General features: G+C 41.3%; 1 protein-coding gene across 1 annotated transcript in view; it reads left to right on the top strand.

Moving 5' to 3' along the window:
* KDM4C (lysine demethylase 4C) overlaps positions 1-18,498 on the top strand; it is a 320,670-nt gene that overhangs the window by 22,908 nt on the left and 279,264 nt on the right. The window contains 2 exon segments of the mRNA XM_040419760.1: positions 550-664; positions 9,969-10,162. Coding sequence (XP_040275694.1) covers positions 550-664; positions 9,969-10,162 — 309 coding nt within the window.

Genomic DNA, 18,498 nt, shown 5'->3' on the forward strand with positions numbered 1-18,498 from the left:
ATGAATGGGTCCGCATCCTATCCGCAAAAAAAAATGGAATGGACACGGAAACAAACGACGTTTGTGTGCATGTAGCCAAACTCTGAAGGGTTCAAAAACTTTCAAGCACCACTGTATAGCTCTCTAGACAGTGGAGAAGGGATTTTTTGCCATGCAAGAGGAGGAAAGGGGGTTAACAAGCTAATTGCAATGCATCCTGGGAGATGCATGTGCTTGATGATCTGCTGCCCACCCACAGAAAGGAAACAAAGTACTCCAGACATGTAATAGAGTTTTATGGCACTAAATTTGCGCTATAATTTATGCCCGTTTTCTGGCGTAAAGTATTTGTCAGGCTGTGACTTCTCCCTAAAGTGACTGGAGTGCTGTAAAACTGAAAAATGCCGCAACTTTTGTGCAAAGGCTATATGGCCTTTGATGAATCCCCCCATTGTCTTCAGTGCTGAATGCTTTTCGAATTGTAATCTTAATAAAATGTACAGAAATGTAAAGGGAATGTTGCCATTATATGATTAAAGGTTATTTTTTTTTACTATTGTGTCATTACAGATACTGCACTCCAAGATACATGGATTATGATGATTTAGAAAGGAAATATTGGAAAAATTTAACTTTTGTTGCTCCAATCTATGGTGCAGATGTCAATGGGAGCCTTTATGATAAAGTAAGTTCTAAACTTATGAATATCCATTTCAATAGGGAGATAAGTGTCTAAGTTGTGTATTTTTTTTAATGCAAGTTTGTATGTTAAAGTTTAATTGTTTTAAGTCAAGGTGGATTTGATTTAAATCAAACTGATTTAAATCACGATTTAAATCGCTTTTCAGTAAGGCTTGATTTAAATCATAGTTTTCTACATAAAGACTAATTCTTGCTGGTATAACTTATAATATGCAAGTAGATGAAGATTTTTAGAATAACAACTTTTCATATTAGTTTGATTAGGTTGATTCTGCATTCATAGTTTTGTAGAAGTTGGGATTAAGGTCTTTTTCTCAACTCTGTTCATGTTATAACATTTTTGCTGTGAAGAAGAGGCATGTGATCTCTGCTGAGTCAAATTCAGTTTTGAGAACTGCAAAAGTAAACCAAGGATCTGTGATAATATCTTGTAGGCAGAGAAACTGCCCAATAATCTTACATAAACCTCTTGAAGAGCATGACATTGTGAATGGATTAATGGAATTTATTTACCGAAAAAAATTAAACATATATAGCTTTATTCTACATAATTAAAAAACAAATCTTTATTTCATGATGGAATAACCTTTGGATGGTATTATATTTCCCTCAAAAAGCATTTTATATAAAAAAAAATCAGATTTTTAAATTAAAAAAATCAGATTATATATATATATATATATATATATTTTTTTTTTTTAAACCATTGATTTTTATCCACCCTGTTTTAAGTAGTATTAGTAGTAGTAGTACTAGAGATGGTGGAAAATAGAGCATTTTCCAAACAAATCTGCTTTTATTTTTAATGCGTGTGTTTGCAGTGACTAGTTTTTGGGTTTCACATATTCACACATTTGTGGCATGTAAAGTACATCTGTCACCAAAATTCTATCAAAGTTGTTCTTGAAGTTGCATAATCAATCATCTTGCAGCGTCTTGCTGCTGCCTGCTGTGTGAGCAGGTAATATTTGCATGTAGCTGTCTACTGGGACCCCCTAAAGGGGTTGTCTCACTATAGCAAGTGCCATTTATCATGTAGAGAAAGTTAGTTAATACAAGTCACTTTCCAATGCACTTTTATTGTCCATATTCCTTCCCTTGCTGACTTCATTCGTTTTTCAAACACGTTATGCACTTTTTGTTTCCATTTGTTACGGCCACCTTGTAATCCAGAAGCAGTGGTCGCGCTTGCACACTATAGGAAAAAGCACTGGCCTCTCTAGTGGCCGGTACCTTGGGATTGTGCATAGACTGGTGCTTTTTCCTATAGTGTACAAGCACGGCCACCGCTGCTGGATTACAGGGTTTTCGTAACCATGGAAATGAGCAGCACATAACGTGATGGAAAAATGAATCAAACCAACAAGAAAAGCAATAGGGAAAATCGCAATACATTAGTAAGTGCCTTGTATTAACCTTTCTACATGATAAATGTTATTTGCTGAAGTGAGACAATCCCTTTAATGAATTTTACTGGTGGGCCCTAGGCCCCCCAGTCCGACACTGCCGCTAATCATTTCAGAATTAAAGGAGTTTTAAGGGAGTACAGTATTGATTACCTATCCTGAGGCTAGATCATCAATTTTGTACTCCCGGAATACACCTTCAAAGGGAACCTGTCATCAATTTTATGCTGAACTTACTGGGGACAGCATAAAGTAGTAAGAGATGCTCTGATTTCAGCCATGTGTCCCTCATGAGCTAAAAGTCAGTGGTTGCCGAGAACCAGCATCATAATCATTGCAGTCCAGGCCTGGAAAAGAGTCAAATCTACCTGAGAAGTCAGAGTTAGGCCTCTTGCACACAAACGTATGCCCTCCGAGACTTACGGTCCATGAGCGGGCCATATGTCCCGCAGCGGCATTGATTGTGCGCACAGCATCATAGATTACAATGATGCTGTGCACGTCAGGCCGCCTGCGGGGCTATTGTCCTGCATATGATCTTAAATAGCCCCGTGGGCGGCCTGACGTACACAGCATCATTGTAATCTTTGATGCTGTGTACTCCCATGCGCACGGTCAATGCCGCTGCAGGACATATGGCCCGCTTACGGACCGTAATCTCGGAGGGCATACATTTGTGTGCAAGAGGCCTTATTCATAAGCTCCTGCTGTCCCCACCCATCTGCTGCTGATTGACAGTTCTCTTCTAGGGAGAAAAGTAAGGAAAAGACTGTCAATCATCAGATGGGTAGGGAGAGCAGGAGCTTATGAATAACTCTAAGGCTAGGTGTACACGACGACATGTCGCATGACAATGGTAGTCTATGGTGTCGCACTGCGACATGCTGCGACTGCGACGCGACAGTCGCAAAAAAAAAACTATCTTGAATGTCTTTTTTGCAACGTGTCGCAGTGCGACACCATAGACTACCATTATAAAAATTGTCGTGCGACATATGTTGCAGTGTAGACCTAGACTTAATTTTCTCAGGTAGATTTGACTCTTTTCAAGGCCTGGGCTGCAATGATTATGATGCTGGTTCTCGGCAACCACTTACTTTTAGGTCACGAGAGACACATCGCAGAAATCAGCATTTCTGTCACTATTTCATGCTGCTTTAAATGACGGCAGCATAAAGTTAATGAAAGGTTCCCATTAATCATTTTTCTGATAAGTATAGATTGCACTTCTTTAACTGCAACGGTCTCGAATTTCTAATGTCTAGTGTCTTAAATGGCTGTTCATTATTTATTAATAATCTTTATGTATATAGCGCCTACATATTCTGCACGCTTTACAATCAGGGGTTTCAAGTACAAACAGAGTCATAAATAACATAGTAGCAAACAAGCCCACAATTAAAACAAGAGGCATAGGAGTTACACAAAAGGTAACAAGTGTTTGGATTTGTACAGTGGTCCAGCCATCTTAACGCAATAAGGGAGTAGCTAGTATAGGGCTGCATGAATCACCAGCTGATATCTGTAGTGCTTCTGAGCGCTTTGGGTGTGGCGGATACTGATAGATCAGGGTCAGAGGAATAATTGTGAAGGGGAGAGAGCGGTGAATAGAGAGTTAATGTCCCAATCTGCTGCTCGTTGGTGGAGGAGACCGCTGCATTTACATGCAGAGATCTCCTCCAGATATGGGGAGGATTGATCGCTAATGCCCTCTCTCTTCCCCATAATGACTCGTTTCCTGGTAGCAGATTGTGTTTTCACAGCATGATCTGCCACTGGGAAACAAGGATTTTTGTGTTTGCACAAACGATAGTTACTCGATGAACGCACGTTTCGGCAGTACATTTACACTGCTAGATCATCGCTAACTAGCTTTACTATGAATGCTCGTTAGCTATCATCTATGCAATTCTCAGCCCGTGTAAAGGGCCCTTTAGAAAATGTGATAAGCTAACCTAAAAAGATGTGTTTTTAGGGAGCGCCTAAAACTATCGATGTGAATTAGGCCTCATGCACACGGCCGTGAACGGTCCGTGGTATCCCGGCTGTGAGTATCCTGCTGAGAGCAGGAGCGCACGGCGTCATTGGTTGCTATAACGCTGTGCGCTTCATGATGCCGCTGCACTACAGTAATACACTTGTATAGATCATACGAGTGTATTACTATAGTGCAGCGGCGGCATGAAGCGCACAGCGTTATAGCAACCAATGACGCCGTGCGCTCCTGCTCTCAGCAGTATGATCACGGCCGGGATACCACGGACCGCTCACGGGGTAGGGCATTCCAGAGAACTGGTGCAGCTCAGGGAGAAGTCTTGGTGATGGGAGTGCGAGGGGTTCGGATTAGGGTGCGTGTGAATGGAAGTTTACATTAAATCCTGTACAGTATGGGCAACCCGTGCAATGACTGGGACAGGAAGGGAGGCGTCAGCCTAGTGGTTAGACAGATAGGTGAGCCTGGCTTCTGAGTTCATGATAGATTGGAGAGAGTAGAGTCTGGTGAGGGGGAGGCCAATTAGTATTCCAGGTGGGAATGGATCAGGGCAACAATGCAATATATATTTTTTCCACAGTAAGAAAGGGTGGATTCTAGAGATGAACATGCTTTTAGAATATACATTTTGGCAACTTCTTGGTTGATTATGTGACCTATATATTCAACTGAGTAAGGCCTCATGCACACGGACGTTGTTTTGGTCCGCATCAGAGCCGCAGTTTTGGCGGCTCGGATGCGGACCCATTCACTTCAATGGTGTGCTGTCCGCATTCGTTGCTCCGTTCCATGGTCTGCAAAAAAAATATAACCTGTCCTATTCTTGTCTGCGCTTTGCGGACAAGAATAGGCAGTTATATTAAAGGCTGTCCGTGCCGTTCCACAAAATTACGTAATGCACACCGACGCCATCCGTGTTTTGCGGACCGCAAAACACACAACGGTCGTGTGCATGAGGCCTATTGCTGAATCTGATTAGAGCATCTCCAGCCTTTATGGTGGCATACGCTTTATGAAAGATGCCGCCTGAAAGTCTTTGTAGCTAGTGAGTGGGGCAGTTATGTTCTCTAAACTGGACAATATATAATATATAACAGCATCATATATTAACGTCTTATAATTGGCTATAAAATGGCATATCTACAGAGCCACATACATAAATGCAACCAAACTGTATTATACAGCATCCAGATCTAGAGAACTGACTGTAGTTGTTTGCATCTCTGGTGGCTAGAGCGAGGATGGAGTTAATCTCTGTAGCCCTGGTGATCTAGGGCAGTGAAAGATGTTCATGTCTGTATGGGTGTGTAAGGTAGTAAAGGGGATGATGTTGGGTGATCTAGGACAGAGGAACTAGCAGTAATATTCATATACAACCTGCTTTATTTAAGATACAAAGATAAATCTGAGGTGGACCACAGTATACATTGACTTTTATATGCAAGGAAATAATTTCCGTAGTACAAAATAGATTTATGTCGTTCTAAAGTTATTTGTGGAACAACGTAGAATAGGAGCATTTTTCTGACTGCTTGCTTGCCTTTTGAGGTGCATTTTTATTTTCATCCACAAGGTGGCTCTCTTGCACATTTATGGAATGCATTCTGAAGACTCGCTCAGGGGACTCTTTCCTGTGTTCATTTTATTTTAGGCACACGTGCATTTGCATAATAAATGTCATTCTTGAGCAGAGTCTACTTTTTTGGGAATTTTCATTTTCTAAGCATTTATCTAAATACAGAAGCCACAGACGGCAATCACTGAAGGGGGTCTGTAGGTATTGACAGTGCAGATATGCTCCACTGTTGTTGGCATTTCACATCAAACTGAACAAATCTATCAGGAGGCAGTCAGATTTGCAGTATGCATAGCCTAATAAGAATATATTATTACATTCAGTAAGAATCTTTCCCTTTTTAATGAGTTTTCAAAGCATACTAGAGATCTAGGCTCTCTAAAACCTGTTGTTTTTTTGCTAGTGCTTTCTAGCTGTCTTCCATTTAGACCATTTTCTATGCCTAAAATAGGTGTAGAAAATGATGAATGAGACGGGCTTGCCTGTCCGTCCTCTTCCCCGCTCACTCCCACTTATGTAGACCTGGATTGAGCGGGAGAAGTCAACTAACCGCTGTGCCACAATCTGCGCCTGAAATACGCCTAATATAGGTGTATTTCAGGTTAATAAGTGACCCCACCCAAGTTCCTTTCTTGCCTGGTCAATAAAGTGGTTAAAGATGTTGGGTAGATTTATCAAAACTGGTGTAAAGTAGAACTGGTTTAGTTAGTCATAGCAACCAATCAGATTCTACTTTTCATTTTTCACAGCTCCTTTGGAAAATGAAAGTTGGAATCTGAGTGGTTGCTATGGGCAACTAAGTCTGTTTTCTTTATGCTAGGTTTGATAATTCTCCCCCAGTGTACAAACAGTGAGTAAGGGGAATGCGAATATATAGCAGGGAATTTATCAACTGCTGTGTGGCAAAACACTCTCTTCTAAATGATTTTTTGCTCAAACACGATTTGCACAAAAAAAAGTATGACTTTATGGGTACAACTTTTACAAAAAGTGGGATTGCTGGTGGGAGGGGCAAACTTATGGTTTATATGACAAACTAACACAAGTTATATCTCAAATCTACATCATCTAATTGCTGTCGTAAACTTTACTTTCTGGTGCACACTGGCAGAGATGCTCCTATTTTATGGAGTCCTGGACCTCTTTAAAAGGGTTATCCTAGACTAAAAAATGTCCCCCTTATGCCCATGCCCCTCACACTGAATATACTTACCTGGCTCCCCGCACTGCCATAGCGGCTTCTCCCCATGCGCGGATGAAAACATCCGGTGTAGGAAAGGGGGGGTTTGCAGCCAATGGCAGGTGGTGACGGGGACGAGGTGGTCCTCTTTAATTAAAGTAGAAAATTCCTGTGACAGGTCCTTTTTAAAGGGGTTGGCATTTATCATTTAGACGGAGTTAATACAAGGCAGTTACTAATATATTGTGATTGTGCATATTGCCTCTTTTTTGCTGGCTTTATTCATTTTTCCACCACATTATGCACTGCTCATCTATAGGGGTTATGACCACCCTGCAATCTATCAGCGGTGGTCGTGCTTGCGCAACATAGGAATAAGTGCCAACCTCGCATAGTCCATCACTTTTTCCTATAGTGTGCAAGCATGGCCACCTCTGCTGGATTGCAGAGTGGTCGTAACCATGGAAACGATCAGTTTATAATGTGATGGAAAATGTCTAGTTGGCAAAGGAGCCAATATATTAGTAAATGCCTTGTATTAACTTTCTCTGCATAAAGAAGGTTGATGCAATAGGTTTTTATTTGGTAGTGTACAAAGCTGAAGCTTGCCCCTTTTATTCATTCAGTCACCAACCATAGCCGCCTGTCAATGCATTACACTAGTGGTAGGGGTTCTCCATGATGGGAATATCTTGGTGAAGGCGTATCACTTACAGACCCCAAGTTTCTTTTTCCCAGAAACTGGTAAGCCACAATATCGACAGTCTATACCACTAGTTTGCAGTCAATCAACTTGGAATCAGATGCTAGGTCTTTAAGAAATGTCCTTTCCCTTATATACTCAGCGTTGATGTGCTGTTTTTGCCCGTGTGACTGCTGAGGTCGATCACAGCCCTATTATGGGGGCGTTTTAGATGGTGATGGTGTTTCGTTTAAATGATGTGTGCAAATAGCATTGCTTCTGCAAAATATTGAGGACCTGCCTAACCTGCAAGAGGGAAGAAGGGTTAAGTAAATGCTTTCTGAGATTTACAAAACCATCTCCAAAGCTGAAGTGTCATCCTCACCAAAGGACTAAGTTATGCGTGTAGAAGTCTGGCCAGGAGAATCCATTAACACGAATGCTCTTAACTGATTCTGACCCAAGTTTTGTCCTGTGGCTCTAAGGCTGGGTTCACACTTGAGCGTATTTGATATGCGCGTTTAATGCGCGTTTTTGTCGCGCGTTTTTGTCCATAGTCGACGCGCGTATTACGCGCGTTTGTGTGATTGACAGCAGTGTCCTATGGCCGCAAACGCACGACAAAATGCCCCAAAGAAGCTCAAGAACTTTTTTGAGCGTAGGGCGTTTTTCAGCGCGTTCAAACACGCTGTAAAACGCTCAAGTGAGAACCAGGGCCATAGGGAAGCATTGGTTTTCATGTGTTGAGCGTTTTACAGCGCGTTTGAACGCGCTGTAAAACGCTCAAGTGTGAACCCAGCCTAAGCCAGTAAACTGCCCTACATAATTGAATGGCTTTCATATGCATCTCCAGATCTGGGAGACCAATACCCCCCAAACACCTTTATTTTAGTAAGAGTATGAGTCGCAACCCTGGCTTGCCTTTTCTGCCATATAAATGTCCAAATTCATATGTTTCAGTGGGAGGCAGAGCTGAAGAAGTGGCTGCTTCAAGCCGCGGCCACGCCAAGAATGAGCATGTCCCATCTGTGTGCAGGCTACTGCGCACATTACACATTAACTTTGTCAGCGTGGATTCTTGTGCGGAAAAATACAGAGCAATACAGTACCAGCAAATTGTATGAGATTAGACAAATTAGCTTTTTCGTTTTAATGCTAAAATTGACCTGCTGTGTGGATTTAGGAATCTGCAGCATGTCAATTCTTTGTTTTTGTTTTTTGGGGGTGCGGATTTCACCCTTTTCCATGCAAGGATGAGTAACACATGCAGTCTTCAGTGCAAATTTGGTGTAGAAACGTGAAAGATTCTGCAGCTGTATCGCAGCTGTGCTTGGTATTTCAGCTCGAAAAAGTAGTCATACCCCTTGAACTTTTCCACATTTTTTCATGTTACACTGCTTTTTATTGGGATTTTACGTGATAGACCAACACTAAGTAGCAAGTATACATGGTTTTCAAAATGTTTAATAAATGAAAAAATCTGAAAAGTGTGATGTGCATTCGTATTCAGTCCCCCATTAGGTTTCCATTCAGGGGATCGATTTTGTAGCACAGACAAAAGTCCTGAGTGCACGACTTTTGTCTCCACTACAAAAACCTTCCCCTGAACGGAAACTTAATGGATCCCATTATAGTCTGTGGGGCTCTGTTCGGCTCAGTTATGTGCTGAATCCGTCCTTTCCGTCCTTCAGCATAATGGAGCAGAAGAATGGAAAGGAGAACGCAGATGTGAAAGCAGCCTTAGTCTGTCACATAAAATCCCAATAAAATGTGGAAAAGTTCAAAGGGTATGAATACTGTTTTTAAAGGGGTATTCCCATCATCAGTTATCATACTTACCTGCGGCAAGCGCGACGTTCACTTCCTGCATTCGGCTGGACGGGCTCAGTCAGCTTGATTGGCGTCTTCTCCCGGCCGGGCCGTGTGCTGTCTTCAACGCGCACGCGCCATGGTGACTTATTCCTGGCCTGTATAGTACAGAGCTGGCGTGCGCGTTCGTGGCTCTGTACTATACTGGCCAGGAAGAAGTCATCATGGCGCATGCGCGGCGGCGTGCGCGTTCAGGACATTGCGGGCCTGGCCGGGAGAAATTCTTCAGTCTTCTGCGCAAGCGCGGCCACGGGATTCGACAGGCGAGAGGTGGCCGTAACCAGGGGAGACGAATAACAACAATCAGACTTATTTTCTAAAAAATGGTGGTATTTGGGTAATAAAATGTATTTACAAAAATGATCACTGTCAAATCATTAACAGATTTCACAGTGATCATTGTGATGGGATAACCCCTTTAATGCACTGTATGTCAATCTAGCCTTACGGTTTTAATTAATCATTAAACAGTAGGCAAAGGATGACTGACTATACTAATGGAAAATCGGGATGGAGGTCTTGAAAAGGAGCTGCGCTCCACTAATACTTTTTCTGAACTTAAATTATTCTTTTTCCCACAGGACATAGATGAGTGGAATATTTCACGTCTAAACACCATTCTGGATGTTGTAGGAGACGAATGTGGGATTTCCATAGAGGGGGTCAATACACCTTATCTCTATTTCGGAATGTGGAAAACTACATTTGCTTGGCATACTGAAGACATGGATCTGTACAGCATTAACTACCTCCACTTTGGCGAGCCCAAGTCATGGTAAAACCCTAGGCTCTGTTTTATTTTTTATTTTTTATGTATGTATCGGGTTTATGTTCATAGGTAGCATTGAGCTCTGAATCAGAAAAACAGTACTCCAACCAACCCTTATAAAGATATATTATGGCGGTAGTACGCATATGGATTTGGATCTAAAAACAATCATCTTTATAGTTGAAAAATGCACTTTAAATCTTAATTGCCCCTTTAGCTGTGTATTTCAAAGCTTTCACTGTTGCAGAGAATCCTTAGGCAAGCTTATAGGCATCTCTCTAAAGAGGTATTCCGGTTTTAATGATTGCATTTACTTGTTTAGAGAATAGGCAGTCATACAGTTTTCTAATATACATCTATTTAACATTTTGCTCCCAGACCTTTATTATATCCGCACAATAGCCTCTCTCGCTAAAGAAAAGAAATGGTTCGCCCCATTTAGTCCTGTAAAATGCATCTGTAGGAGATCTAAATAGGACTGATTGTCAAGCCTGTCATGTGAACTCTGGCACTCCGGTACCTGTCTAGATTTTTACCAGGTGAATAGCCGTTTATTGCGATGCAACACATTTGTACACAGCATATATAGCATTACTCTCTGCAGCAGCACCTCATTGTGTCTAACAGTGTAGAAGCACATAGAACACTATGTGTTGTGTTTGTAATTATTTTTACAGTTACATTTATTATCAACATGACAACATCACCTAGAGACAGGCAGTCATTTTTCAGATCACCTGGAGTGGAAACAAACAGTCATGTAAACACACATACAGTGAGGTAGTTGTTGCAATTAGAGATGAGTGAATCGATTTCAGATGAAACATCCGAAGTCGATTCGCATAAAGCTTCATTTCAATACTGTACGGAGCGAGTGCTCCGTACAGTATTATAATGTATTGGCTCCGATGAGCCCTAGTTATTACTTCCCGAAGTCAAGTATTTAAAATTTTGTTTACATACCTTTTGTTATACCAGGTTGTTGACCCCTATCTGCGCAGTAGAATGGAATAGGCCATGAATCAGTCAGTCTTGTGTAATGCATCAATGGCTTAATTGAAACAAGGCATCAGTCATGTGACGCCCCACTGACATTTAGTAAGAAACAGTGTTACATGACATACATGTGTTGGGTCAGCACACAGGACACTTCCATGGGATAACTACATAGGACTTATAGTGGAAACCATTGTGGCTATTGCAACTAGGGATGAGCAAATCAACTTCAGATGAAACATTCGAAGTTGATTCGCATAAAACTTTGTTTCAATACTGTATGGAGCGAGCGCCCCGTGCAGTATTAGAATGTATACTTCGCGAATGTATTGGCTCCGATGAGCCCTAGTTATTACTTCGCGAAGTCTCGCGAGACTTCGCATAATAACTTCAGAAATTCATTTCTACTGTAAAAAACCTTGGAACCGATCAGAGTTCGGGAAAAGTTTTTTTGCAGTATAAATCAATTTCTGAAGTTATTATGCGAAGTATCGCGAGACTTCGCGAAGTAATAACTAGGGCTCATCGGAGCCAATACATTCTAATACTGTATGGCGTGCGCGCTCCGTACAGTATTGAAATGAAGTTTTATGCGAATCTACTTTGGATGTTTTATCTGAAGTTGATTTGCTCATCCCTAGTTGCAATAGCCACAATGGTTTCCACTATAAGTCCTATGTAGTTATCCCATGGAAGTGTCCTGTGTGCTGACCCAACACATGTATGTCATGTAACACTGTTTCTTACTAAATGTCAGTGGGGCGTCACATGACTGATGCCTTGTTTCAATTAAGCCATTGATGCATTACACAAGACTGACTGACTGATTCATGGCCTATTCCATTCTACTGCGCAGATAGGGGTCAACAACCTGGTATAACAAAGGTATGTAAGCAAAATTTTAAATACTTATATATTTGAAAATGCTATAATGTCCTACTATATAAAGAAATATCAGTAAATAAAAAAAACCAAAAACTGAAATACTCCTTTAAAGTGCTGGCCAATCGCAGCGCTCAGCTCATAGCCTGGGAGAAAAAAAACCTCTCAGGCTATAAGCTGAGCGCTGCGATTGGCCAGCGCTACGGCCTGGGAGAACGAGATGTCGGCAGGCTCCTCCCAGTTGAACTGAACATATGAAGCTACCGGAGCCTATACTGGGAGAACGGAGTGGCGTCCAGGGATAATAGTAAGTGCAGGGAGATCCCTGGGTGCCGCTCTATATGTCTGTATGCTTAGTTTACATTTTTTATTGTAATGAAAGGTCTTCTTTAAGGCTGTTGTCAGTCAGGAATCCACACTTTCTTTCTGTAATATATACTGTAGGTACTGTGTGGAACATAGAGGACCTGTCGCCACAAAACGTAGTACAATCTGCAGGCAGCATGTTAGAGCAGGAGGAGCTGAGCAGATTGATACATAGATTCAGTAAAACTTGTAATTTATACATGAATGTCCGGTGGAGCTGTCCGCAATATGGCCAAGAATAGTCATGTTCTATAATTTGCGGAAAGCACATGGATGTCATCTGTTTGTCTGGGGTTTTTTTTGTTTGTTTTTTTGTGGACCTATAGAAATGAATGCATCCATGTGCAATCCACAAAAAATGCAGCTCTGACATGGAGGCAAAATACGGTTGCGTGCATGAGGCCTAAAAAATTGAAATGCACACAAAAAAATTCTCCATGACTATTATTCCGGGAAAGAAATGTTTAAAAAATAATGTTGCTAGGCCACCAAATAAAGTTACAGCTGTTAGACCAATGCTTATGAAGAACGACCTAACTGTGCCTGGTTGTCGATACCAACATTACCATGGTCCTGAACCAGTTAGTGTTCATATTTACTACAGCACCTAGAAGAATTTTTCTAGTAATATAAAGAGCATTACCGCCTAAAAAATATTTAGTATTACACTAGCAGGAAGATATCAGGATGACTGCTTATGTGAACTAGTACATTTCCAACAATGGTTGTCACATACCTGAATGGCCAATCTGCAGTGATACTTGCAGGGATGGTCTTTCAGCACTTCTGCCCCTAGGAACCCTCTGTTCCTGGAGAATCCAACATATGTATACAGTGATACCTCGGTTCACGAACTTAATTCGTGAACTGACTCTGGTCGCGAACCGAGGCACATTTTCCCATAGGGTTCAATGTAAATCCGGTTAATCCGTGCTGACCTTTTTTTAGTGGGTTTTTGAAGCACAAAAATATGAAACAAATTACAATACACATTAGTACAGTATAGTATAGCTCAATGGTTATTTTCTTCACAACCTTGCTGTCACCTTTACTACTGCTCTGCACTTTCTTTTTGCCACCATGCTTGCGCTGCACATTCTTGTCACTTGCATTTCCACTTTGCACATTGTCACTTGCATTTCCACTTTGCACATTGTCACTTGCATTTCCACTTTGCACATTTGTCACTTGCATTTCCACTTTGCACATTGTCACTTGCATTTCCACTTTGCACATTGTCACTTGCATTTCCACTTTGCACATTGTCACTTGCATTTCCACTTTGCACATTGTCACCTGCATTGCTGTTCTTGTCACCTTCATTGCTGCTCCGCACTTTATTCTTTCCACTATGCTTCTTGAGAGCCATATTGGGTGTCCAGTGAACTGTACAGTACTGTATGTGCTAAAAAGCACACCAAAAATCACTTAAAATGTTTGCAGAGTACTCACAGTACTTCTTTCTGTGTCTCTTCTTCTCTCCACGGTCTTCCTACAGGAAGTCACGACCATGTGACAGCCTGGAAATAGCATTAAAATGGCCACGGCTCCTGTTCGTGAACCGAGGCGGAGTTCGTGAACCGGAGCATATTTTTATGAACTTTTCTGTTCGTGAACCGAGTTGTTCGTGAACAGAAGCGTTCGTGAACCGAGGTATCACTGTACATACACTTCGCTAATCCTAAAGCTGGTGTAAGTTCAGACAGGTGGTATAGACCTGCACCATATTTATCACAGCCTTAAGCTGGATGGTAAAATTGGTGCAGGGACAGATGTTTTTCTCTGACCCTATACTAGCTATCGGTTGGCTAACATTTAGATTTGGGGTGTAACTCCCAAAATAAAGTAAAAAAAAAAATAGGGAAAAAAAGAAAAGTAGACATATTAGGTATCGCCGCGTCCGTATCGACCGGCTCTATAAACATATGACATGACCTAACCCCTCAGATGAACACCGTAAAAAAAAAAAAAAAAAAACTGTACTAAATAAACCATTTGGGGTGCAATTGTTGTGCAAAATGGTGCATCTTAAGCCCCCTCCTCTTTCATGTGAAGCTCCACCCCCCATCAACCGTGTACGAGAATAAGACAGAATTCCTAGATGCGCCTAATTGCTCCACTTTATAGACAGATTTTTGACGCAGACACATTAGTAAATCTGGACCAGTATACTCCACAAATATCAGTCCACAACAGTGCTCTCAGTGCCAGTTGTTAAATTCTGTTCAGACTTCCTTTAGGTCCTTTTCAATCAGGTTTCTTTTGCTTTTTGATGGCCACAATAGGGTAGTCTGCCGTGAAGTTTAGGTCCGTGTAGTAATGTTTGCCAGTGGTTCTAATTTTTAGAATTTATAAAAGTTTAAATGTTGTGACCTGATGATGTCTGTGGTTCTTCACAGGTAATGAAAGTGGCCTGGCCTTTACCTAATTTTACAGTGGTCTACTTTGTTTGTGACTTTGAGTATATCATGAAATACTGAGAAATTATTATTTGTATTCTTCTTAAAAAGAAGGTCTCTCTGATTTATTGATCAGACAGTTAAAGATTGTTCCAGTCTGCTGGACTGGTGGCATTGCATGACTTTGACTCTGCAGCATTGTGTTTTAGCTGTTTTTGTTTCATCCTAAGGTTTTGCCTTTCCATTTATTTTGCAAACTTCTAGCTTTGTAGAACATTCTCTCCTTTAGAACAGCTCCTCATGGTGCATTTTTCCATCTGTAACGTACAAGACAGGCATCGAATCCTCTGGGTGTTTCCTCATTTGGACGACACTCTCCATCTACAGTATGTTCAATCCATTGATTTCCCATCTGAAAAATTCAACTGATGTACACACGCTTGAAAAAACATTTCTGTAGGCGAGTCTTTGATTTTATTCAAGGGTAAAATTATTTTGAAATGGTTCGGCATAGTGCTGTGCATCCAGCCTGCTGAGGGAACACATTTTGAGATGTGACATGTGCTGTTAGGTTCTGTCTATGTGTGTTGGGCAACTACATTAGCTTTTTTTACATTTTGGATAAACCAAGAAATATAAGCATTCTTTTTTGTTTTGTAGTAGTGGTGCTATGTAGATTTTTTATTTATTTTTTATTTTTAGGACACCTCGTCAATTTTAGATTGGCAGGTGTCCAACTCTTAGCACCCCCACTGATCAGCTTGTGAGTGTCACACCATTTTAAACAGCTGATAGGTGTAGGAGCGGAGTCGGGACAGCCACCGATCTAATATTGATGGCCTATACCTATACTGCTCATAAATTTTATTTAAAAGGAAATTGTCACCATGAAAATGCAGTGCAGTTTGCGGGCAGCATGTTGTGGAGCAGGGAAAGCTGAGTGGATCCATTATATAGTTTTTTAGTTATATTTCATTGATTTATATTCCTTCTCATTCTGGCCTTTTGAAGTCAAGGAGGTGGTCCTATTGGTGATTGACTGCCATGGGCGGACTGTGAACTTGGTGTCCCTGGAAACTTAAAGAGGACCTTTCATGCGATTTTATTAAGGGAGATATATACCTATACTTGTGGGATACCCCCTGCTGATGCTGCCACCCTGCTTGATTTTTTAAAATATGCCTCCTATGCTCCGCTGTGCCCTGCCGGATTTCTCCCGCTCAGTATGCTAATACTTCTCCGTGGGAGTCTCCTTTGCAGCGCAGAACGTCACAGCCAGGGAGGTTTTTTCTCTGCGATTGGACAGCGCTACAGCCATGGGAGAAGGAGACGCCCACAGAGAAAGACTCAGTCTCCTCCTCATTGCTCCGATGCTCAGTATTAGCATACTGAGCTGGAGAAATCCAGTGGGGCATAGGAGGCATATTTTAAAAAAATCAAGCAGGGTGGCAGCATCAGCGAGGGGTACCCCGCAAGTGGCCCATGTCATAGGCAAGTCCAAATTGACAGAAGGCCGGTTAAAACAAGTAGGCAGGGCCAGCAGTACTGTAGTGCAGAGACAGTGACACCTCCAAATGCATACTGCAAAAACAAAAGACAAAGTTAGTTCGCACATCCTGTAAAATGAAGTGAGCCATGGCTGAAAATACAAAAGTAGAAGCAAACACAATGTAACACAACACTGACCCATGTGACTGCTGCTTCCAATCTCTAGCTGCAGTGGCGGCTTCTGTTATGTTGACGCTTCACCACTACCGCCAATGACTGGCTGCAGCAGTCACATATTGTGTTGGCATATAATTGCTGGAGCAGGAAGAACAAAGTCTGTACTGAAGTAACTGGGAAGTGGTAACCCATAACAGTTTTTTTTTTGTTATTTTACACCATTGTGTTCTTTTTCCATGTGATGGGACTTCTCATTTCATTCCTTAACCACCTCAGCCCCCAGTGCTTAAACACCCTGAAAGACCAGGCCACTTTTTACACTTCTGACCTACACTACTTTCACCGTTTATTGCTCGGTCATGCAACTTACCACCCAAATGAATTTTACCTCCTTTTCTTCTCACTAATAGAGCTTTCATTTGGTGGTATTTCATTGCTGCTGACATTTTTACTTTTTTTGTTATTAATCGAAATTTAACGATTTTTTTGCAAAAAAATGACATTTTTCACTTTCAGTTGTAAAATTTTGCAAAAAAAAACGACATCCATATATAAATTTTGCTCTAAATTTATTGTTCTACATGTCTTTGATTAAAAAAAAATGTTTGGGTAAAAAAAAAATGGTTTGGGTAAAAGTTATAGCGTTTACAAACTATGGTACAAAAATGTGAATTTCCGCTTTTTGAAGCAGCTCTGACTTTCTGAGCACCTGTCATGTTTCCTGAGGTTCTACAATGGCCAGACAGTACAAACACCCCACAAATGACCCCATTTCGGAAAATACACACCCTAAGGTATTCGCTGATGGGCATAGTGAGTTCATAGAACTTTTTATTTTTTGTCACAAGTTAGCGGAAAATGATGATTTTTTTCTTTTTTTTTTTTTTTCTTACAAAGTCTCATATTCCACTAACTTGTGACAAAAAATAAAAACTTCCATGAACTCACTATGCCCATCACGAAATACCTTGGGGTCTCTTCTTTCCAAAATGGGGTCACTTGTGGGGTAGTTATACTGCCCTGGCATTCTAGGGGCCCAAATGTGTGGTAAGGAGTTTGAAATCAAATTCTGTAAAAAATGACGAGTGAAATCCGAAAGGTGCTCTTTGGAATGTGGGCCCCTTTGCCCACCTAGGCTGCAAAAAAGTGTCACACATCTGGTATCTCCGTATTCAGTAGAAGTTGGGGAATGTGTTTTGGGGTGTCTTTTTACATATACCCATGCTGGGTGAGATAAATATCTTGGTCAAATGCCAACTTTGTATAAAAAAATGGGAAAAGTTGTCTTTTGCCAAGATATTTCTCTCACCCAGCATGGGTATATGTAAAAAGACACCCCAAAACACATTCCCCACCTTCTCCTGAGTACGGAGATACCAGATGTGTGACACTTTTTTGCAGCCTAGATGGGCAAAGGGGCCCACATTCCAAAGAGCACCTTTCGAATTTCACTCGTCATTTTTTACAGAATTTGATTTCAAACTCCTTACCACACATTTGGGCCCCTAGAATGCCAGGGCAGTATAACTACCCCACAAGTGACCCCATTTTGGAAAGAAGAGACCCCAGGGTATTCGCTGATGGGCATAGTGAGTTCATGGAAGTTTTTATTTTTTGTCACAAGTTAGTGGAATATGAGACTTTGTATGAAAAAAAAAAAAAAAAAAAAAATCATCATTTTCCACTAACTTGTGACAAAAAATAAAAAATTCTAGGAACTCGCCATGCCCCTCACGGAATACCTTGGGGTGTCTTCTTTCCAAAATGGGGTCACTTGTGGGGTAGTTATACTGCCCTGGCATTTTCCAGGGGCCCTAATGTGTGGTAAGTAGGTAAATGACCAGTGAAATCCGAAAGGTGCTCTTTGGAATGTGGGCCCCTTTGCCCACCTAGGCTGCAAAAAAGTGTCACACACATCTGGTATCGCCGTATTCAGGAGACGTTGGGGAATGTGTTTTGGGGTGTCTTTTTACATATACCCATGCTGGGTGAGATAAATATCTTGGTCAAATGCCAACTTTGTATAAAAAAATG

This window comes from Bufo bufo, chromosome 2 (assembly GCF_905171765.1).
Source record: "Bufo bufo chromosome 2, aBufBuf1.1, whole genome shotgun sequence".
Lineage (NCBI taxonomy): Eukaryota > Metazoa > Chordata > Amphibia > Anura > Bufonidae > Bufo > Bufo bufo.